The 25,787-nt window shown below is 35.5% G+C and overlaps 1 protein-coding gene across 2 annotated transcripts in view; it reads left to right on the top strand.

Annotated features, from left to right (window-relative positions):
• LOC145668244 (sodium/glucose cotransporter 4-like) overlaps positions 1 to 25,787 on the top strand; it is a 255,030-nt gene that overhangs the window by 183,328 nt on the left and 45,915 nt on the right. For both annotated transcript variants that reach the window (XM_081735925.1, XM_081735926.1), the window contains exons 5-7: positions 11,017 to 11,121; positions 18,144 to 18,330; positions 20,071 to 20,276. In XM_081735925.1, coding sequence (XP_081592051.1) covers positions 11,017 to 11,121; positions 18,144 to 18,330; positions 20,071 to 20,276 — 498 coding nt within the window. The remainder of the gene's footprint in view (positions 1 to 11,016; positions 11,122 to 18,143; positions 18,331 to 20,070; positions 20,277 to 25,787) is intronic.

Genomic DNA, 25,787 nt, shown 5'->3' on the forward strand with positions numbered 1-25,787 from the left:
GGGATACCAGCTTCTCGTGATGCACGTCCTGTAGATTTTCGAGAACTGCGGACAAAACTCTCCTTAAACTGTTTCCACCACATTGTCAGTCACGGGTGAGCGCCTTAGAGCCTTTGTGTGTCGCACAAAACAACCTGTTTCAACTAGTGGTGGGCACAAAAAACGGTTTTTCGGTTTTCTCCGAAACCGGTTATCGGTTTTCTTCAAAATCGGTTCGGTTTTTCACCTGATCCGGTTTTGGTTTCCTTCAAAACAGATTCCGTTTTTTTTTTTTTTTCAAAATTTGTTCTATTTCTGACCAGAACGGTGTTTCGTTGTTCTCCGGAAACCGAATCCATTTCCACAGAAATAGTTTTGTGTTTTCGGAAAGTTTTCACCGAAACCAGTTTCGGTGAAAACCGAACCGGTTTTGGAGAAAACCGAAATGTCGGTTTTTCGAGTTTCGGTTTTTATAGAAACCGGTTTTCGGTTTTTATAAAAACCGGTTTTGCCCATCCCTAGTTTCAACAAATGTCTGGTGCCACTTGTACACTGTTGGTCTGGTGGGTGGTTCCTTTCCATATTGTGTGCGAAACTTACGCTGTATACTTGTTGCTGACTTCGTTTCTTCAAACAAAAACACATTAGCTCTTTCCGCACCAGTGAAAGTCTCCATTTTCAACGACTGACCAGTGGCGCCTTGTGTAGTCAACTCCGCAACTACTCACTACGTGAGTCCAGCTTGAAGTGTTTTGCAGTTTAATGACATATAAACCACGACAAGTTGTATGTGGTTCCAATAAAGAATTACAATTGATTGAAGTTGTAAATCCTATAAAGAATCACCCTGTATTATTAGAGATGTCAGAGGTAAGATCTCCATATATTTTAATTACTTATATGTTCCTGTTCAAAAATAATAGGGCGAACTTGACAATACACCCTCCAGCTGCACATCGATAAGTAGGATCGCTTTAAAAGGGTATGATAGAGTAGAGTAGGGTCGGGTTAGCTTGGGATTAGTAAAATTTGAGCTGTTTTGTTAAAGTTAAACGAGTATAATTTCACGTGTCTGTGTATGAATACCTACTGAAGCGGGCATTTAATTTCTTCTGTACATTTTAGAAATGCATGCATCCGTAAACTAGGATGACATTTTGCAAAACTAAATAGCTTTCTAAAATAGTATGTTCGATTCCAGTGTCATCCAAATGGAGCTGTTAATTTGTATTACTTCTTGAGTTGAATATATTCGCAGGCCGAGTAGGTATCTCCGATATATATATATATATATATATATATATATATATACGAGCAACAGTATTCGTATAACAGATTTACCTCTTTCAGTACCTTTGCTTGTTTATTCACTGTAATATGTTATGCTCGGATTGTCGGAAGTCAGTTATAGACAAGGGTGCAGATTTCTCTGTAAATTTGGAGAGGGTCATTCAGATGCAGAAGGTATATATATGAGGATTTTAAGACAACTTTCATTCAAATTACGCCAAATATTGTATATTCATAAATACAATAGGGGACTCATGAGCTTTGGGGAGGGGGCAGGATTGGCGCCCTTGGTTATAGAGATATCTGTTTCTGACAGTATGAGTTCTTCGAATTTTAAAATTCATTGGCCAAGTACCGTATCTTCTCGATCTAGACATTTATGCATAGTGGTTTTGGTTAGGCCACAATATTCTTCAGCTGAGCCTTTGTAGTCATAATGTGGTGTACACAGTTCACAATACAGATAATACAGTAGTAAAATGACCGGACTAGCCAGGACACACTTTTTCTCAACCGTTGTCCCAACATTTTTCTTGTTCTCAAACGGGATGCTCAATGTCCCGTTTAAAAAAAAATGAATAAAGTGTCCCGTAACTGTTAGTTAAAACCTAAATTATCAGATCAAATTCTACACTCTTTCGTTAAAATTATTATCTATAAAGCTATTTCGGTACCAAGATTCATTAAGAATTTTTAGGCTATGCAGCTATCCTCGCTTGTCTTGTGGTTAGCGCGAGTGTGTCTACGGTGCACGTAGTCCCGTCCCGGGTTCTGTTCCTCAGGGAGAGCACAAAAATCATCATTTCGATCTCTTCTATAGTCCTATATACTCTATGAAAGGCAATAATGAAAACAGAAGTACTAGTAAATTCAACCACTTCCTGCTTTGATATAGTGTTCCGGATTCTGATTTATATATATAGGGTGTTCATTTATTATGTAGCCAAAATCCACTGGTGAAATCCTCACACCCAAACGAGAAAAAAGTTCATATGAACATAAGGCGAAAAACGCTTTGTTACGAGATGCGAGAAAATCGAAAAAATTGTAACTTTGAGGCTGCCTAGCACGAAAACTATGAGATATACATTATCTAAGGCGGTTTAAAAAATATTAGAGGAACTAGTACACTGTCTATCAAAATAACCATGTTTCAGAGTTGAGACGTATCGGCGCAACGGATTTCATAGAGGGAACTGTGGTATATCTTCCGCTCTTCCACCTCTCTCTAAAATCATGTGCGCCGGTACAACCCAACTCTGAAACATTGTTATTTAGATAGACAGTGTACTAGTTCCTCTAATATTTTTTAAACCGCCTTAGATAATGTATCTCTCATAGTTTTCATGCTAGGCAGCCTCAAAGTTACAATTTTCTCGCATCTCGTAACAAAGCGTTTTTCGCCTTATGTTCATATGAACTTTTTTCTCGTTTGAGTGTGAGGATTTCACCAGTGGATTTTGGCTACATAATAAATGAACACCCTAATATATATATATATATATATATATATATATATATATATATATATATATATATATATATCTTAATGCTGTATCGATTGAAAAAAGTCGCTATCTATTATAGTTTATTTTACAGCGATAAATTTGAAACCAGAAATGGTAAATGTAAACCACTTCCGGCTTGAATAGAGGATTAAGGGAAAATGTGGTACCTGTTCTCTACAAGCTCAATCGATATTTTTTAAAAAAATCGCATATCCATACCTTTTAATTTTTCTCTATGGACAACAGTATTGAAACCGGACATATAGTAAATTTCAACCACCACTGGTTTTGGTAGTGTTGTAGGTTGTAATATATTCTCTTGATTGCAGGAAACAATTCGTTGCTATCTGTTATATCATTTTTGTTCTATGGCGATAAATGTTGGAACCAGAAATTGATAATTTGTAAGGTACCACAGTTGAATAGGAGAGGTTAATAGAGGAGACGGAACATATTCCTAGGAAGCTGAATTGAAGGGAAAAACCGCATTTCGATATCTTATTGCTTTTGCTCAATAGAAATCAGCATTGAAACCGAAATTAATAGTAAATTTGAGTTGAGTTGAGTTGGTTTTGAATTTAACGTCCCTTTGAGCAGCGAGGCTTATGAGACGGGACTTACTGATTAACGTGGAATCCGAACCACATGAGCTCCCATCGGGAATCGAATCCGGGTCCCCCACGCCAAAGGAATAGTAAATTTGAACTACTTCTGGTTTCGATAGAGTATAGCGGATGATCATGTTATGTTGTCTTGGGACGCTGAACCATTAAAAGAAAAAAAAAACTCGCTATCTCGTACCGTTTTCGTTCTATGATAATAAATGTTGAAACCAAGAATGACCAATTTGAACCACTTCTAGTTTGAGTAGAGAATTAACAGATACGAAACCTATTCGTGGGGGACTGAATCGATTGCACAAAACCTTCTCTATATCTCTTACTTTTGTGCTCTGATACTTGTCGACAGACAGACGGACGGACAAAGCCGTTCTATAAGACTTCCGACCGGGGTTGCCAACTTTTCTAAAGAAAAAATCGGGACCGGATAATCAGTGATGGAGCTCCCCCCCCCCCCGGATATTCAACACATGATGAACTGTATATAAAAAATAACTTTATAACTTAATGTCGAAGAACAGAATAATATTGCACAGCTACATGCGATTGCGCGCCAAACAAAAGTGAAGTAGAAGACGACGTCGACATTGGTGGCAGATCTAGCAAACGGCCGATACCCGGTAAAGTTAGCGTGCGGCTATCCGCTGAAGTGAGCGCTAGTGTTACTGCCACTGAGATAGCAGTCACTTTCATGTAGAGGTTGCAAAAAGAATATTTTTAGCACTGCATGGAATATACTATCATCATAATCGGCTGGAATATTAACACAAAACAATTAGGGAATAACTATAAATTAAAGACGTGCTGCTATCTATTTTTTCATGAGTCAAATCATAAATTTGTTAAATTGATTCTAGACGTAAAACTGTGTGTGTAAAAGAATAAGTTATTCCTTTGTGAAAATGGCCCAGTAAAATATTAATAAACTTTGAAAATCGATAAATCGGGACAATACGCGTCCCGACGAATGTTTGGTCGGGACGCGGGACAAATGTCAGAAATCGGTACAGTTCCGACCGAATCGGGACGGTTGGCAACCCTGCTTCCAACACTTATGCATACCATAGTATGGAAGTCAAATTATTGTTGGCACCGTGAAGGCACTGTTGTTCATCCTTTAAGGATTTAAGATGCGTGTTACTTTTGTAATCATCATGACTGATATGCGCACAGTTACAGTCCTATTTTATTTATTTTTAGACAGCAACAGTTTCCCATATATTATGGCGCAACATAAACTATTTATAAACAAATTAAACGTATCTTCCATTTATTTATTTTCGGTATTATCATTTACTTTATTTTTAACGAAATTTATTCATTTTCTCTCAGATTCATTGTCTATTTCTTCCTAACCGTATGATTTTCTTGAGGCCTCCGCCTAAAATTGTCGTCGATGTTCACAAAAAGTCTTCTATTCCTCTGTTACCCGTTATTGATGAAGAAATATTATAATATTTTACGGTTGTCGTCTTCATCAGAAATGTCTTCGTTAAGAGTACGTTGCATGTTTTGTCGAATTGTACTTTGGTTAAATTTAGTTTCTTTATTTTTAATCCCTGCGTGGTTTCTGTAATCAGGAACATAGCCAGAGTTCTGAGTTGGGGGATCATATTTGCAAATGGAATCACCCATTATATATATATATATTATACACTGCGGTTGAACGAGAAAGTCAACAAATTATCGGGAGTACACTATATTATATATATATAATATAGTGTACTCCCGATAATTTGTTGACTTTCTCGCTCAACCGCAGTGTTGACAACACAGATAAGTGTCTAAATAGTTGATATATTCTATTCTCAATACCTTCTCGTGAAACAATTAAAACATAAAGCACTATGTTGCAAAATCCAGCAATCGGCCTTTCAGTTTTGTATTACAAGTCGGTTACAAAAAGTGCATTCGCATACATTCTTAGCCCTTAGTACCTCAAGCCGACTATAAGGCTGGAATCACTCTAAGGGCTGGAAGAACCTCGCAATATTAATGCAGATGACGCCCGGCCCCCAAAGTTACTGATCTTATACTATTAATACTGTTCACTTAACGTTTAACAATAGCCTGTAAATGGATTTAAAAAATAACCTTTTCTTAGAAGTATGTATAAATTCAGTTTACTGTGGATAACTTATTCATTTATTGTTGGATAAAAACAATTTGTAACAATTTTAAATAAATATTTGAGGGGGCCAAGCTAAGATTTAGGGAGGCCAGTGCCCCCTCGTGCCCCCCTTAGCTACGTCCCTGCCTATGATTAATTTTTTTTTTTAATTTACATTCTAGATATTATTTTAGATGTATGTTCCAGTTGCATTTAGCTATTTAATTACAATTTTCTGATGGCCATCCAGTTGTGTTCTGCTATTATTTGTTTATGAGAAAGGATCGACTCCGAAAATAAGATTTAGCTGCTGTAATAATCCAGCGGCTCTTGAGGAAAGGCAATTTGGGAAATAATATCACTGCAAACTAAGGCAAGAAAGCTTACGTAATATACTAAATTTTTATACATTTTTCTGCAGCAATATGATGAAGCTTTTCCCCTTATCTTACAATTTTTCCTTTTTCTTTTTTACCGTTCTTAGAAGTGTTTCGATTGTTTATCTGACAAAATCTTAACTCCCTGAAAGAAGTCTTACGATGACACTTGATTTGCGAACTTTTGATTTTCATTCTTCTTCTGTATTCTTATAAACTCAAAAGGTATATTATCTATCTCAGCGTTTCCCAACCTTTTTCAACTTGCGACACACTAGGGGTGTAAATTGAATTCTCGCGGCACACTCATAGATATTATTATTAGTAGTAGTAGTAAATAGAAAATACCGTCGTAATTTTTTTTCTGTGATTACTGACCTCCTTCTCACAGAAAAAAAGCTCGATCACTGGTTTTCCCCCATCGTAAATCATTATACTTATTTTTCATTCTAATTTAAAAAAAATAGAAAACAATTCCAATGAAATATAGGACTCAGGCTTTTAAAAATACACTTTCTTTTTGAAAACTGTATCCAACCTTTCACTAAGGAAGATCACTAAATAACAAACAAATCTGAGTTGAGTTGACTTTGAGTTTTACGTCCCGTTCAGCAGCGAGGCTATATGAGACGTGGACCTACTGATTAACGTGGAATCCGAACCACATGAGCTCCCGCCGGGAATCGAACCCGGGTCTCCCACGCCAAAGGCGCGTACGCTAACCGCTTAGCCACGAAGGAGCTCTGAACAAACAAATCTCTTGTACTTTTAAAACAGATGGAGGTAATTTGTATGAGTGTTTGCTTTGTCGAAAGGGTGGAATGAGATTTTAAAATTTCAAATTACGAAATAACCTGTAACAATAAAAAAGCAATAATGGTTATAACAATGATACTGAATACTTTTTTGAACATTAAAAATGTACAGACAAGTAATACGGTGTGAAACTTATAATTTATTAACATGGTTAATATACGTCACAATTTTTAAATATTAATAAAATTCTGTTTTCGAAATACAAACTGTGTAGTAATAATGTATTATCTATTATATAAAAGAGAACGCACAAATCCTTTGTTAGCTCATCACGCTAATACGGCTGAACCAATTTCTTTCATTTTTGGGGGGTTATTAGGATTTGGACCCTAGATGGTTTTTATCATATCACTTTAATTTTTAATTACCAGTGTCTTGAGATAATTGACCATTCAAGTGTCCATAACGTACAAATCCTTTGTTAGTTCATCATAGGTATAAAAATAAACGTATTTATATGCAACCCGCATGACCGTGTCACTCGGCGGGTTAACATAAATGACAGGCGATATAATGTTAACATTTACTGGAATCTACTATGGTTTTTATCATATCACTTGAAAGCGAAAAAGTAAAAATTATCTAAGTAACAAAGTTTATTGCGTTCCGGGGTGACCGCAGCGAAGCGGGGCGGGTTAACATAAATGACAGGCGATATAATGTTAACATTTACTGCAATCTTCTATGGTTTTTATCATATCACTTGAAAGCGAAAAAGTAAAAATTATCTAAGTAACAAATTTTATTGCGTTCCGGGGTGACCGCAGCGAAGCGGGGTGAACGCTGCTAGTATACAATAATATATTACAATTACAGTATTTTTTTCCATTGTAGAGGTTCATAGTAATGTGAAATACAAATACACATTTTTCCTGTCTTGTAATTTGGTTGCTATACAATTCATAATTTTGTTCTCATTTCCCTGCGGCACACCCGTTGGGAAACGCTGATCTATCTTTTTGTTCTTCATTTCGCTGTATGTTTTTGAACTTGTCCAGTGAACCATCCTCCATTATGTGCAGTTTACTCTTGCTGTCATCGGCTCCTCAATGTATTCTTTCCATCTTCCTCATCTCAATTTGCTCATTAAACACTCATTTCTATCTTTAGTTTCTATATTGTCATAGTTGTTGTCCCTTGCTGCGCTTCCACAGTATTCGCATGAAATTTACTCTCATATATAATATTCAAATTTCTCTATCTTTTGAAATTCTTCTTGTTACCTTCGCTTCTATTGTATATTTCCCTGTCTTTGTAGAGTTTCCTTCTTAATTCGCAGATAAACTTTCTATATATCCTTTCCTTTCCTTCTCCTGTCTCCCTTCATCTTGGAAATCAATTGTTGCTGGTTAAGCAATGAAAAAATTGTGTGCCTGCAGCCGAGACTACTTTGACTAACCAAGAAGCGTAAAAAAAAAAAAAAAAAAAAAAAAAAAAAAATCCTTCTTTGAAAGTGACACACGTCAGGTGGATATTCTAATCGCATTAACCTGATGTTTAAGAACAGACATAACTTTAATTTATTCTGTCTGTATTCTTCCATATAGATCTAAATACTTTCAGCATTGATCCATTTATCTCGTAGGGGACACGTCCCCACTGTCCCTCCGTCAGAGGCACTTGTGGTTGTGTCCTCTCACGAGCCGCCAGTGATGCAACAAGTAGTTTTAACAAAAGCTATAGGCAACATGAATGTAGTCTTAATTAATTGAAAATACCCTCGTAGATCACATTCTGCAGTTGATGAGAGATTATGAATTGAATATTCAGATTGGATCTTCTGTGATAGAACGAAAGGATGGTATTTTTTTTCTAAATAGGAAAAAATAGCTTATATTGCTTATATTTATGTTGAAAATACCTCTCAAATCAACTACTTACGATCTTCTGTACATATTTATCATATCTCTAGTTGCTTAACTTAGATTAGCTTTTTAGGTTAAGATTTAGAACTTCGAACTTTAATTAACGTGATGTGGAGCACGGTGGCTTAGTGGTAGAGCCTTTACTTCTGGTGCATGAGGGGCCTGGTTCGATTCTAACTCGCGCGAAATGGACTTTGTGATGGACAAACACCGTGTTCGTGGGTTTTGTCCCGTTTCCTCCCACTTTCTACATTCTACCATTGCATTTATTTCTCATCATCATCTCCTTTAGCCTAGCCGGCATAACTATGAGACGTAAAACTGAAAGATTTCATTTTATTTTGCAATTAACATGACGTTTTCTGATAAGAGGAACTGAAGTAAACTTAGCTGTCTTTGTGTTCTATTTACCAAAACTCCTCTTTACTATGTCTGTCCGGAGACAAAAGATCTAAAGACAAGGTGACCAGACGTCCCGTTTTAGCCGGGAGAGTCCCTTATTTTCAACCGTTGTCCCGTTCTTTTTTCTGATTGTCAAACGGGACGCCTAAATGTCCCGTTTTTAAGCAAACATGACCTAGGGGTCCCGTAATTATTATTCAAAATATAAATGGTCAATGCTAATTCTACTCTCTTCCATACCAACACTCATTGGGAAGGTTCAGCCGTGCCTAGAACTTCTGAATATTCAAATGAGAATTGAGTGTTCTGTGGTTCAAGTGGGAATTGAGTGGTAATTCTGAGTGTTGAAGTAGTTAAAAGTATTTTTGGGTAGTACTTAAGTTAGAAACGCGGTGTTATCATTCTTTCTTGTGTATTTTGTAAATTGAAAACACTGCTGAGAGTCCCAAAATGCAATGTGGAAGTCATCCCCCCCCCCCCCATCGCTGATTCGTATGCGTCCCGTTTTTGAAAGTAAAAGTTCTGGTCACCTTGTCTCAAGAATGACTTTGATCAACATCAATTGTGTCCGAGATTTAGAGGGTCAAAAGTTACGAATCGAGTTTGTTGATGGTGATATTCAAACCGGAAGTGGTAGAAATAAATCATTTCCGGTTTTTTACTTTAATCACTGTAGACTGAGAACGGTAATAGCTAGCAAAGAAGGCAATTTCCTGTAATTGATTAAGTGTCCTAGGAAAATATTCCATCTTCACTCTAATCTTCCTAATAAAACCGGAAATAGTTAAAATCTATCACTACTGGTCTCAATATTGAGAAATTATTACGCCATACAAACCAAACTCTTTCATATTGTGTACACGTGACACTCCTATTGCTTGTTATTGCATGTACGTACGTGATTACTGCACAGATCATTCTGTTTATATATATATATATATATAAGAAAAATATGTTTGGTACGCGTTCTATAATGGAAACGATCCTTTGGATCAAATTAAAGGAAGAGAATCACGTGGAATCATCCAGAAGATATATTTCCTCTTGAAAGTGTTTGTTATATCCTACATCAAATATCTGTAAGATGTTTTCGTGTTCCATTCATGACGGCAGCGGCGGTATAGAAGGCATTTGAGAATGACATTCAAAAAGCTAATCTCGGCTTTCTTTTCATTACTTCTTCCTGTGGAGCCAGCCACAATATGTAAATAATAAACGCTATTACATTCTTTTCTTAATGTATTTTAACCTTGATCTTCAGGCATCTACTTGTTTTTCAAATGATGTCATGTTATTACTACGAAGAAATATGAGCTTATTTTGCAACCCTTCTGCATTTTCAAAGCATGTATTCATGCATTATTAAAAAAAAACATATTAAGACATAAAATATGTATTCAGTTTTCTGCGCTTTATTTTTGTTTATCATAACTAAATTGTTTTTGGCTGTTTCCTCCACAATAACAGGAACAGTATGGTAATTTCACGAGTCACTAGTCAACATACATAACAGCTTTATTATTTCACTTGAGTAGGCTGCTCGTTTTGACTCATTTCCGTTGCATACATAGACTATTGACTTGAGTTCTATATTACATAATCTCTTATGAACCTTCAAAAATCATTAGTACTGAAACGGAAGGGTTTTTTTTTTTTTTTAAAAATCTGGAAATTACAAAATATTAAAAATCGATCCCTCTCACCCTAACATTGGCAGTGATCCTGTACTCTTGTTCAAAAATCATCTTATGCCATTGCCCCTCACCCTAACATTAGTAGCGATACTATGCCCTTGCTGAACTACCAGAAAACTTAGATACGATCTTCACCACAGGTTCGATGCATGGAATCAAAGCTAAGACCTTTTGCGCCAGAGGTGAACCCCAGTGAAGTTTCAAATCAAAAAGTACAACTTTCTGGCCCTTCATTCCGGAAATATGACTTCTTGTAAATGATTATTTACACAAACCGTAAATGTATTTGATATGTATCAAAAAGTAGTGCGAAACTGTTTTTTTTAAATTAATTTCATGCGATTCTTTCTTCTAGGTATGCACTTTACCGGAATATATGATGAAGCGCTTTGGAGGTGATAGGATAAGAATATACTTGGCTTCGTTATCGCTAATTCTTTACATCTTTACCAAAATATCTGTAAGTTCAAGTTATCCATTATGTAGTTGTCCTTTCGGATATTTATGATATTTTAAAACCTTATTTTACACTGCAGTATTTTACGTTCAAGTTTGTCCAAATCAAAACATCCACAGTTTGTCTAGTCTCATTACTCTACTAGTTCTAAAAATAGTAGTTAGGAGTCCTATCTCTTGTGGAACCATCTTTATTATAATTAAATATTAATGTGCATTTTAATTAGTCTTAAGTGTTAATTTGATTTTTCTGGTTTTGATACTAGCATTTTAGTCTGAAACTAAACTTAATTTTCTGTTGGTTGTTTCTGCTTAATCAAGGTCTCTGGTTTACAATTTCAAAAAAAAAAAAAAAAAAAAAAAGGAATCTGGGCTTTGTAGTTGAGTAGGCCTAATACTTACAAAGTGTTACTATGAAGCAAAATTGCCCTTGTAAATGGTATTGCTTATCATTGTGTAATTTAACAACCAATCAATTATCTGTATATATGGAAGAAGTTGTCGTGGGTGAATGAATGAATGAATGAAGGACTTACTGACTGACTGATCAATATCCAGACTTAATGATTCCAGATTTTTTTACGGGGGAAATTTCAATATAACCTACTGGGGGGTGAAAAGTAGATTACGAAAATACTGGAAATCTACATTCAGCACGATAGGATACATGGTTCTGGGACCAAATTTTGTAGTTCGGAGGGGTGGGGGTGGAAGAATCCCTCGGACTACATCCTGAAATTATCACTGCTGCTCGACTGTTGTAGGGAACAGCGTTGCCACAGCGAAGGCCGGGGTCTTCCTATTGATGGTCATGCTACTACGCGGCCTGTTTTTGACCCATCCTGGAACACAATGTTTCTTCCCATCAGGCAGAGATGGGTCCTTGCCAAAGCGATCTCTGAACACAGTCATTACCTGGGTCATTGTTTTTACCTGGTTTGGTCGGTCGCATGCCCACACACATGGCACTAACTGTTCCTCAGCTGTGTGACCATTTACATTAGCCATGGCTTCACAAGTGAAATGGTCCACGTAATCGTAAACGCAAGGGTAGCAGACTGTGCTTGAAAGGAGGTATATACCAGATAGTGCTGCCCGTGACCGTGAAAGCAGTGTTACCAATAGCATCGCTGACATTCTTCTTTGTGATACTCAGACTTAGATTCTCGGACACCCTGTATCTGTAGCTTACATCTGAGATCCGTGCAACATTTCGATGTTATTCTATTTATACACATAATATCATACCACTATTATGGATTTCTTCATCCCCATTCCCTCGAAACAAACAAATAAAATAAAAATACACTAATATTACAGATGTTCCATTCAAGAATAGATTTACTTACAAAAGAAAAACCATGCTCATGTGTAACTTAGAATGTGTTTTCAAGTATGAAGTTTGCTGTTAAATCTCGTTCTTTACGCTCTCACCTTTGGTGGGAGCGGTTCAGGGTTCGATTCCCAGTGTGAAAACTCGGTCGAAAAAGTGTAACAGCTTTTTCAGGCTAGTCATCCTGAGTGAGGTTTTTCCTCGCTTTCCCCTCACTCATACCAGGCAAATGCCGGGATGGTACCTAATATAATGGTCCCAGGCCGTTTTCTTTAATCCCCAATCCTTTCTTTCTTCCCTTTCATCGGATAGTGTGCTCGCCGAGGGACGTCATGCGTCAGGGAGGGCGTGACGGGCTAAATGGTCTTAGATGCCGAAAGCCCAGAAATCTAATTCCTAATCGTAATTCTAGAGGGATGGCAGTACACAGACAGTGACAGACCACCGCGGGCTACCTCTCATGACTTGTCGATCAACGAGTTGACCACTCCTGTTCTATGTGTTCTTTAATGCACTTGACCAGTGTTCGAAGTGGGAAAAAAAGCAGAGGCGGTATGTTTTATTACGATTTTGACTCGACATACCGGCTATCTAAATATTGAAATGCAGTGAGGGTATGTTGCCTAAAAAATTGTATATCTACTTACATAATAACTGAAAACCATTCGAGAGCTTATCTGTAGTAACGCGGGGGGAGGGGGGATATGCAGAGACTTTGATCCCATCCAACAACTTGCTGAAAAAAAAAATCCCTTATGTTGTATTATAGAGAATTATACACGAAAATGCTCAAAAACCGAATGAGGATATTAAGTTTCCTGCGGGAAAACTTCCGGTCCCCCACTCAACTGTGGAGTATTCCAAACACCCGGAAGGTTCGCCCCACAGTAGACAACCCCTAAATCCGCCCACGCTCAAAACACTTCAATTATATGCATCAAGGCAAAAAGACACACACACACACACACACACACACTATATATATATAAGAAACACTTCAATATGACACTTAAAATGTAAACTAGGTGAACTTCTTTGAAGAACCCACAGTTTAGAAACAAAAGGTAAGAAAAATGTCGGTGTTTTGACATAAGAATTATTTTTAAGTCTTTTTACGTGCAAAGTTATTCGTTAATTATTGGTACTGTGTATAAAAATGGATTTATTAAATGTATTTAGCACCTACTTTCCAGTGAGGGTATGTTTTAATCACTGAAAAACCAGAGACGGTATGCCTTCATCAATGAAAAACCAGAGGAGGTATGACATACCACCGCATACCGTCTCACTTCAACCACTGCACCTGACACCTCAATCTATTCAGAATGAGATATTATTAAAAAAAAAAAAAAAAAAAAATACATGTAAAACTGGAAAACAATGTTAAAATTGGACCCGGAGTGTAGTTACTGTTCCTTCGTTGTTTTCCATATATAATTGCATTTAATCTAACAATAGTGAGAGAACCAGTAATTTAAAGGTTTTTTTCTTTTTCTTTTTTTTTTTAAAATCAAGTCAGTCACTAGTGATATTGATTTTCGATTACAGTAAGCTCCTCAGAAGTTGATTGGTTCTATCAATTAAAAAGTTACTAATCAGATTACCTTCAGCGTTCTATTTAGTTTTCCCCTCCAGAAGAACTGCAGTTAACAAGTTTTAGTTGTTATACTTTATCAAATCAGTCTATATATAAAGACTGATTTTATATTTTAAAGCAAATTCCAGGATCCTACTTTGTAGGTCAAAAGGAGACGAATGTTTAATGCAAATTATGATAGAAATATCGATTGTGAGAAAGAAGGTGAAAACATGATAATCTAGAAAATTACGAAAACTACGTTCGTGAATCCTCACAACAAACTAGTGCCGTACGCAACAGGATGTTTCGGGATTTAAACTCCTCTTGAGCAAGACATTATGGAAAAATAAAAATTTACTATATATGCACTATATTTTTTTCTATATATAATGGATTGGCTAGTAGGAAAAAAATGCGAATATTTGGTAAAACGGTTTACATGGTACGATCACAAAGCCCAGTATGGTGGATTTAACATTTTGACTGACATCACAGGTAAATATTACTGACATTTCTGATCCATAATTTTAGAATCTATTTTTCGAAAACACTGAATCTGACATTTTTAAACATGCAATTTCAAACATAAAAGGTTCAGTGACTCATCGGTGACTGACAAGAAAATTAAGCACGTGACAGTCGGAATACAAAATCAGTGAAATATGTGTAAGAGAAATATCCTAACTTTTTTTAAAATAATGAGTCGGCTAAGCCACAAAATTTTAAAATAATAATAACCGAAAGAAGTTGAAATTCAAAAGTATTTTTTTAAGAATATCGGAAATGAAGTTTCAAATTATTCGTGTAATCTCCTGAAGTCATCTCGAATAGTGTACTCAGCTCATTTTCATTCCAAATATTCATTCTTCTATTAGGTCTGAATTGCGTCCGATCAAATATATAATTGAGCTGAGCGAGAGCGAGTTCACAAAAACAAACACATTGCAGTGATTAAATGTACTTTATTCGATCCATTTGGTCGATTGGCCCTTGATTAGCTTGTTAACTGCCTCGTAAAGCAGCTAAATCAAACAAATTTCAGATCTAGTTTGAAATCTCTACCAAACGGCGAATATCTTTATATATATATATATATATATATATATATATATATATATATATATATATATATATATATATATAGGCCCACATAAACTAGTCGTTAACTTTTAACAGGCAATCCAATCTATGAGTAGGCCTTAAAATATCGTAACACGACATGCTGTGCTTTACACGTTCTAAACCTGTGAAGAAACGTGTATGCAACAATAAAAATCGTTGTCATAATGCTAAGTTGCTGTTTTTTAATGATTATTCCTCAGGGATATTACCAATCACAGTTTCCTTGACCTAAAAAGAACGTACCAAAATGGATTATTACAATTACTGTGCAAAATTTTATTCTGAATACAGGTGTATTTTAGTTGTAAATGGGTAAACGAAACGCCAAGTGGATCCACAATATAGATATTCATTGTGTAAACTAACAAATGTAAAGTATGAGCTGGACTTAAACAGCTTCCTAACTACAAAATGGCTTTTATTTTCGTTCGGCAGCAGCGTGAGTCCTAAGCACAACAGTTTATCAACAACACCTAAGCATTAATTCGTTTCTGCATTCAAGTAAACGAACTATGAATCATCATAATATTTGTGTGTGAAAAATCACTATATCTACGGAGATGTGAGATGTTACAAAGAAATTGCTGAATAGAATCAATTGAATGTGAATTATACTAATCATTTCAAGATATCCTTATAACAATACTATGTTTCGGGCTTCGGGCTTCCGTGTGACACTTCTATAAGTGCAGTGTCGGACTGGCCAAGTTGAGGGCCCTTGGCGCGGGTACTTAAAGGCCCCTATATAATATATAGGGTGTTTCAAAACAACATGGACAACGTTTGAGAGGTGATTCCTGACACCAAGATAAGACAAAAAGTATAGACCAACCTGGGTACACAAATGCTTCCTTTCGGAGTTATAGGCTGCGGAAAACATCAAAAAGTGGACTTTAAAGGCCCATAGCTCCAATACTATGGGACTTGCCGTAGTCGGGTCAAGACTTCACTTAGAAACTAGTATGTGCCCTATCCAAATATCCAAGTTTCGGAATCCTGCAGTATTTCCGCAACAATTTTTATAGAGGTAGTTCTTGAGTGCTTCAAATTAAATGCCCGTAGCGAAACTCCCTCTGTAAAAGTTGTTGCGTGAGTACCTTCGGATTCTGAAACATGGATTTTTAAATAGCGCACATACTAGTTCGTAAGTGAAGTCTTAATCCTACTGCGGTAGGCCCCATAGTTTTGGAGCTATTCACCTTTGAAGTTCTTTTTTTTTTTTTTTTCATGTTTTCGGTAGCCTATAACTCCGAAAGGAAGCATCACCATATATATCACCATATATACGGAAAACATGATTTTATCACTTGTGTTTTGCAACTGACGTATTAAGCATATTATATAATATGCTTAATACGTCAGTTGCAAAACACAAGTGATAAAATCATGTTTTCCGTATGGACTAGAGGGGCCTTAGCTAAGTGCAAAGTTTTAGTGGCTCGCGGGGACTGTACTAATATGAGCAAGGGGGACCCGAAAAGACTTCTTTCGTAAAGACGAACTTACGCTTTCACAACCTTTTACATAGGAAGAGTCAAGAAAGCATTTGCGATCGCGAAATTTCGATCGAGACCTACAGGTCCTGCGCCTGATGATTCCTGCGGACCCATCGGGCTTCAGGCCCTTGGCGATCGCCAAGTAGCCAACGTGGCCAGTCCGAAAATGCAAAGTGCATATAATCACAATACTTGTAACATCTTCCGAATTTCCGACCAAAAATCTCTGAAAATGGGTATGAGAACTGCAATGTGATCAATTGCGTCACTATTAACTTACTAAGGTGCAGGAGATATTTGATTTTTCACTTTCGACGTTATAAAGATTTGACTTGACTGCATTCTGGAAACATTTCATGAAATTAAACAAAGATAATTTATGTCAAATTAAGCTTAATCCAAAATCGAATCAACACACCGTACGCGCTTTTGTCACTCTATAGATCATATCTTATAAGTGAATTATGAAATGACATCATCTCGCAGTTTAATAATACAAGATGCTATTTTTTTTCATTGAAAACATTTTTTTTAAAAGGGACGTATTTAGGCACGCGCATAAAAGTCTCAATTCCAGCTCAAATTGCTGAAAATGCTATACATTGCCTTAGCCGTATTTTCAATCAAAACTATTTTGAGGGAAGGAGAAAAGAAAGAAATACTCAAGAATAGATGCACGCAAGAACAGATGAATCGCATAACTTAGTAGTTGTAGTTTTTCTCTGAGTTCTTAAAAAAAAAAAAATGCAATAGGATGTGTGGAAATTAAGCTATAGCGTTAAAATAATGGACAGGAAGTCATAGCAGATAATGCTTTTCGTAAGTTTTGGAATACATTTTTCTTATAAACTCCTGCAAAGAAGTGTATATACGCTTTGTTGTACGTGATGTATTAGATATTAGGTAATATAATGTAGATTTTGTGTTAGGAATAGTTTTTTCCCAGTACACAAATTTCTTAACCTGCATGCATGTAATAGACATGAAGAACATAGAAAGAGATGCAGGGGTCAACTGTTATGTTGATAACTGTTACAATAATAAATATATTTCTAGCAAAAGGAACAGAAGGAGATACAGTGTCAATAAGGAAGAGACGATTTCAATAAGAAGAGGCATGTCCAGGTACCTTATTATAATATCAAACTTGACCTAAGTTTTTATTTATTTCTTTAAAACTAACTTTTAACTATAGATTAGCTTGTAAGTTATTCCTTAATTTTGAAGCGATTGCTTGATTCAATTTAGTTCCTTCAAAGAAGAATTACTACATTTGCACTTGCTGGAGTAAAGCATTTGGATAAAGTAAGTTACTGATGCTCATGCATTCCTTTACATGAAGCAATACAAATCCTCTCACACATGTCGCTTCTTAGCTTATTTCCTTACTTTATTTTTCTCTCCAGTAAAATTCTTTGCTTACGTAGCCTATCAACTTACTTTCTTTTAGTATAACTAGATTTTTAAAAATTATTTTTGGCTGTTCTTTATTTCAGGTTAACATCTACAGTGGATCTCTGTTCATCCAACAGTCTCTAGGATGGAATTTGTGGTACAGCATTTTGCTACTTTTGGTAATGACTTACATATGTACGGCTATTGGTGGATTGGCAGCTGTGATTTACACCGATACATTACAGTTCTTCATCATTATTTTTGGATCCCTTGCGGTTATGATAAAAGGTAAATTATCTAAGTTTTCCTTTCTTTCATCTAGAATAGCTTTTAGTTAAGAATATTACAAAACACTGCAAACATTAGATTTTGTACTCTGGCACCTTTAGTACTTACAAAATAAAATAATCTGAAATAATTCTTAAGAGTCTACCATTTTGCAATTATTAAACGGTACTTTTTTTGGTGTGTGTGTGTGTGTGTGTGTGTCCATCCGTCCGTCTGTCCGTCTTCCTGTACTATTAACGAAACACAGCAAAGAAGCCATTGACTTCATCAGTTTTATTAATAAATCGGGAACAAATATTTGACTCCTTGATCTTGTTGAGTATTTTAGTGAAATAACCAGTCGTTTTTCTTGATTTCCGTGTGCTTCGTGATTGTAATTCACATTCATAGTATGAATTACATACATGCATACATTGATTTAGACCAAAATTATAGTCAGCTTGTATTTAAATCAAATAGTATTTTACATACACAAGGAACAAGTTCCGACATCACACTAGAGACATATATATATTTTTGTATATAAACATTACTGGAGTTTACGTGCTAATAGTACAGATTTCTTTCAACAAATTATCTCCAAATGAAAACTATAATTATATATATATATATATATATATATATTATGGAAAATTGTACTTTAATAATACTCTTCAATTCGATAAAATATTTTTAAATAAATTATTAAGTTTAAAAATCAACATTTGATATCTTTACCAAAAATAGGTACTAAGGGAAACTCGAGCAAAGCGATAATTTTGTTCCTTTTATCCGTGTCTAAACAGGGTTTAGAAAAAAAACAAGATTTACTAAGGTACAAGATGAAATTACTTGGGTGTAATTTTCAGTCTTATTAAACTGTAAATTTACGTTTAGGGCTTTTCTATCTTTATAATGGAAGGGTCCTGGAGAAGAACGTGCTAACTCACCATTTCTTTTTACGTGTATTTATATAAAATAAACTGGAGTTCTGTCATCCAGTTGCAAAACTCGTTTTCTCCATATTCGTTTCTAAACTGAATTATGAGTTTCACAGTATTTTATATACAAAGATACACAATCTAGCAGGCGCATATTATCACATGATAATCTTTAATAATATTATGCAGCAGTTTCTGCCAGCTAGATTGTGTGTATCTTGGTATAACTCTGTAAAACTCATAATTCAATTTAAAACCATAACTGGAGAAAACGAGTTTTGCAATTGGATATGTAGTCTAACAACCAATAAACAACCAACCAACCTACCAGATCACTCCATGCAATCAAAGTAGAGAGACGAACGGCGTCGTTGATGTCTGTCATCTCATTTTAATAATTGCGAAATTGCGCTGACGAGGGTTTTCTCTGTGCCCTTCAATTACGTTCACTATTTCAGCTGAGTATTACAGACTAATAATAATAATAATAATAATAATAATAATAGAAATTAGTAAAAAGTATACCTGTTGCGTATGTGTTCAGTTGCAAAATTTAGTATTGTTTGAGTAATAAATTAGCTTGTGATTTTTAGTTTCTTCACTGCTAATAGTTTATATTAATTCCTCAACCTAATGTCATAATATATCAGTAGCAGCAGATTATATGTTAAGGAAGATATTAATTCAGAAACAACAAAGTAACAAGTAACCCAGAAAAGATACTCGTAAACAATTTATATATAAGTATCGTTTCCAGTCTGTAAAATTATCAGTTTCGTTGTCAGTTTTTTGTTTTATTATTGTGAACTTTTTTTTAAAGGCCTGATGGAAGTAGGTGGTTGGTCAGAACTTCAAGTTAAATACCTCCAAGCTGTGCCTAATGAAACTTTTCCAAATTCAACGTGTGGCATTCCTAGAGAAGATTCATGGATTATGTTACGTGATCCAATAGATTCCGATATGCCATGGCCTGCTTTCCTACTCGGTCAAACGCCAGCTTCAATTTGGTATTGGTGTGCAGATCAGGTACGTTATTTATACATGATTATGATTTTAAATCAAATTAAGGTTCTGAATTCCAGTGCACCAGCTGACCATTTAACTAATTTAATTGTTGTTCGTAAGTTAAGGATTTTTATATATTCTTTACTTTTTGAGTATACAAAAGTTCCCATGTTTCACAATGATACGTAGATGATTTAATATCTATAATGCGTTAGGGTGGTGTATAATTAGCAATATAATAATAGAAATCGGTACTTACCACTCCATATAAACTCTGAGATTCTGATTGACTTTTCAAATTCTTGCGACGCCACGCAGGAGATAAAACGATAATTAAAATTATCGTGTAATTATCGCCGAGGTGCAACGCAAAGGCTCAGCAAATCAACCATGAAGATGTCAAAATTTATATATGTATCGTGTTGTAAAAATGGCAGTCAAAGACCACAAGTAACTATTTTACAGATCAAAATAAAAAGAAAATGCTATATAATGGTATACTCTTCGGGGTCTCATTCAGACGCTGCGACCAAACACTTATTTAGCACATTGACTGCCCAAGCCGAATTTCGACTTGTATCTAGGGAGCCTACAAATATTTGTAATATGGTCACCGGAAGCCACTGGCAAATTTTGTACTAATTGTTGTCTACTGGGCCCAATGATAGTAAAATAGTAGAAAAGAAACATTTTTATTACATTTCGTACCTCGTTAGAGTTGGAATGTATCTTATGGGAGTTACCAAAGCACTCGATGCACATAAAAACTTCACATCCTGTACCGGTATATTTTGTTCTAACGTTTCATTCTCTTTGAAGTCTCATTTGTGCTGATAGTTTCTTTTTCTTTTGTAGCACCCTGTGCAGCGACATCTTGTTGATTTTTTTGCCTTCCATCTCGACAAACTTATGAATGGTCTGCTGGGGAAGCAACGCCTTATGAGAGATTTGTTAATCCTCACTTTTAAGGAAATTGAGACATATTTTTTCTTTGAATTCTGTAATCTTCATTAGGGATTCCATTCCTTTGTTAGCCATATTGAAAAGAACCAAAGCATTTACAACAGAAGTGCCAAAGATAATTTTGAATATTATTTTCCGATACCACTTGACAGTCTTCCGGAGAGTTGAATAACTGCTAATTTGATCTGAGAGATCAATGAATGATTTTGCACGGTTGTAGTCAACTACAACTTTCGGTTTAGACACTTGCTTAGCACCTTTTTCAACGGTGATCATTCATCTATATGTGTTGTTGGCAGCTCGCAGTATTGTGCTTATTTCAGTGCAATATATATATCTCCAAATTCTACTTCCAAAGTCGAACAAGTGCAGGATTCATTCTAGAAAACTAAGCAGTTGAGTTTCGCTTTTCAACTATTCTCAGTGTGGCCATGTACGGATTTATGGAAAGCTAAGCAATAAACATTAACATTCAGGATATAATTCATCATCTCCCACCCACAAAAACTGCTTCCATGAATCATAGGGCTTCTAAAAACATCTAAAAGATAACGCGTGAGCCACGAATGGCTTACGGGGCTTCATTGACCAGATTGTCGTGAGCCATATAAGGCTCACGTTGCCTCAAGGACCAATTCATTGTGAGCCATATATAGCTCACGTTGCAGTCAATGTGTTAGAAATTCGTTTCGAGGGGGCAGGGGGGAAGGGTCCTGAATCATCTTGCTAGAGATGCTTGTGGTAGAAATTTTACGAATTATAAAAAGATACATCAGAACATTCCTTTGGCTGAGAGTGGAACATAATAATAATAATAATAATAATAATAATAATAATAATAATAATAATAATAATAATAATAATAATAATAATAATAATAATAATAAATAATAATAAAAATAAAAAATAATAAATAATAATTTTGAGCCTGAAAATATTTGAAGTACAAAAATTATTGGTTGTAAAGAAGAGTAAAAGTTCCCATGAAACCTATTCTCATCTCCACTCGCAATCACTTGAGCTCCTATATCAAATCGCAGAACAAGTCCAGGACTGCGATTCAGTAGCAGTGAAATTTTTTTTATTCCCTAACAAAAAGTGATTTTCAATGAAGGGTTTTTATCAAACTTACTAGATCCAAATTATACACAATATCATAAGAAAAGTAGGAGTTGTCAGCAGGTACATTGCCAGGACATTAAAATAGAGGGGGCCAAGATATATTTTTGGAAGGAGGAGGGCTAACTTAAGTTCATCACAGTCACTCATTAACATACCATCAGCTAAAAGTTTCAGGGAGTTACGGTGGTCACAGAGGGGTCAACTTTCCTCCTGACCACTCCGCCTTGTTGCACTGCTCCAGTGACTACACCAGAGGGGCGGGAAGCGACCGCTTCCCCGAAAATTTCTCTGCTCCTTCGTTTGCTCCCTCCCTTCTCTCAAAAAATTAAAGCTGGCGTTGTCACTGTTTCCAACACGACAAAAACACAAAGTGGAATCTTAACACTTTCTTTTATTTTCAGTTAATGCATTATAAGGCAACACTTTTTGAACTTGGAAACAGGAATACATAGCCATTCTTAAAAATTATGAGGGGCAGAGTGGCTCTTATACTGGGACCGCGGTGGCTCAGTGGTAGAGCATTCACTTCTGATGCGTGAGGTTCCTGGTTTGATCTCAGCCCGCTCCAAGTGGGCTTTATGGCGGACAAACACCGTGTGCGTGAGTTTTCTCGGGGTTATCCCGTTTCATCCTACTTACTGCATTCCACCATTTAATTTATTTCATCACTGTTTCTTCAGCCTACGCGGCATACATGGAACTTGAAACTTGATTCTTTTTGTCTTTCATGCTCTCTCTGCTCTAATGTCCTTACTTATAAACGAAAGTTCGTATTTGCAAATGGGGGAGTCCAAGATTCGAAGAACCCTCTTCCATCTGAAGTTCTCGATTCAGTTCTTACATAATTAAGAGAGATCTAAAAATCAACTTCAAAAATAGTGGGAATGTTAATATATTCAGCTTTGAATGTTACGATAATGAATGAAAAATTGAAAAAAGTTTACTAAAATGTTATTATAAACGGTAATTAATGTTTAAAAATTACTCAAGGTCACATTTTAGTGTAATTGCTGTTATGTTAGTTTACTTTTGACGGTATAGTATCTGTAAAGAGTAGTTTTTAAACATTTTGTATTTTCTGACGAAGCCATGAACTGATAGTTTCTAAGGCGGAAAAATAACTAAATAAGCAAATAAATTCTCCCCCTCTCAATGGTCAAGGAGTTTCTGAAATGAATTCTGAGTACAAGGAAGAAGAAGTAAACTGTGTGAAAACCTTCAGTTCTTGAAGAACATAAATAATAAATTTTCTCCGGAATTGCAAATTCAGCTCCATAACAAAGGTGAATGGAAATGATTATGAACATGACAGGAAGAAGTGACATTTGGAATATTCGAGCCAATGCAATTGATTCACCGTCTAAATTAATCGCATATTTCTTTTGAAAGGAGGGGAAAGGTTGAGACACCTGTGCGTCTACTGTTCTTACTGGAAATAGAAAACTGCTGATCGATCGATTTTTTTTTTTTTTTTTTTTTAATGCCTCTGTAGAAATATGTCAACCGAGAATGTTTATGCTCAGTCTACTGTCTACCTACATCCTTTTTTAAAATTTGGTGAAGGGAGGATAAAGGTTCCTTTATACAACATTTTCGTCGGAATACTTCAATGCATTTGTTTTGATAATGTTAGCTTATTTTTGTATTGCACTAGGTAAACTAAAAGAAGAAGAGGAAAGTGCCTATCGTCATCTCATGTAACTCTTGAACTTTCGAATGAGTGTTTTGTTTTTCCCCTCAATTTTTAGGTTTCTAATTTATTTTCATACTTAAATTTACATTTAACATTTCGGGGGAGGGTTTCAGATCCTCTAGATCCCTCTCTAAGTACATCCTTGGCTATAACTATATAAAAATTGACGATATGGCAACGTTATCGATTAATTTTGGGTCATAACATTGATCCATCAGGTAGTTATATCGGTTCTTTCCAAATGGCAGTTAAAGCAGATAGACGTTCATGTTAATCTCATTTATCAGCATCGGTACAACTAATGTATGTGGATAAAAAGCTTACTTGCTATACACAAATTACTAAATATGTGACTTCTTGTAGCATGATAGAGCTTGTACCGATGTTAATAGATGGGATTAATATGAACAATCTACCGGGTTTAGCTGTTGGCTGGCGAGAGTCAACGTTAACTACTTGAGCATTGATAATCGTTCAAGTTGCCATATCTTCAGAATTTTGGTTGGCTCTAGAGTCTGTCATGCCATTTGAACTGTAAAATAGCTTTGTTTTGGTGATCCGTGGGCGCCATTTTAGAACACCCAATAATGAATTTTATCTAAAGAAAGAAAAGAAAACGAAAGGAATATGTATTTCGATCAAGTAACGGGAAAATCTCATGTTATTTTGTTCATGCAGGTCCAAGGAAGCATAGTATCTATTATCTTCATACATGTTCTGCCATCAATGGTAGTCACCTGTGCATGCAAGCGTTTTCGTCTTAATGTAGGAATTATCTGTTGAATATCTTTCATCAGTTGTCTTTTTCACCTCTTCATACTTGTTCTTCTACCACACCTTCCATTGTATCCATTTCGATAAAATTTCTTCTTAAACTGCCTTGTCAGTTCCTTTTTCTCTGTAGCTTTAGTATTTTTTATTACTCACCTGCTATTTCCAATATTTCCTGATTGGTTTTCAGTTCGATACAGCTAGTTTTCTCTATCTCTTACGTACACATTTTGAAAGCAAATTACCAGTTCTTCGTTCTTTTTACAATACTCTCTATGTCTCTGCTCCTTATACTACAATACCTTACACGAAACTTTTGCTGAACCTTTCTCACATCTTTTTATTAGCGACCCAGTTCTATTCTTGCTTTTATTCCTCGTTCACGCTTCTTCGCTAATAGTAAGTCTGAAATCTAGTCGTCTATTCTGCTCTCTCTCTCTCTCTCCTCTTCAACTATTTTGCCGCATTTCCTATTATCTATTATCATTGCTTTCATATTTTAAATAGTTATCTTTAATCCATATCCTTCGCAGCTTTTCCTCAAGTTTTCTAATCTAATAAGATTCAATTTAGATTCTGCAGTATCATCTGCGTAGCAAGTAACTTTGTACCTCCTACCCAAATACCATTATCCTTAGTCAGACCCTTTTTACTATTTCCTGTAAATAAATGTTAAATAGAGGTGTATAATACAGTAAAATATTTACTCAGGTAGTAATTATTCCTCTTCTAGCTATTCTATTCGGCTGATACCATTGTTAGAGCAAATAAAAGATGAAGAAACTGCAGGCTACAACTGTGATCAGATTCCTAATATTTTTCCAAACCTACGTATTCAAATTCTGTGTTTGAATCTTTTCCATGTACACTGACAAACCTTTTAGACTTTCTTATAAACGGTATCGGTAAAATTCAGCACAAATAATGATAAACAAGCAAGAACTATAAAATGTAACTAGAAATACTACTATTTACAAACCTCC

The sequence above is a fragment of the Thermobia domestica genome, chromosome 13, assembly GCF_964235325.1.
Source record: "Thermobia domestica chromosome 13, izTheDome1.hap1.1, whole genome shotgun sequence".
NCBI classification, from domain to species: Eukaryota; Metazoa; Arthropoda; class Insecta; order Zygentoma; family Lepismatidae; genus Thermobia; species Thermobia domestica.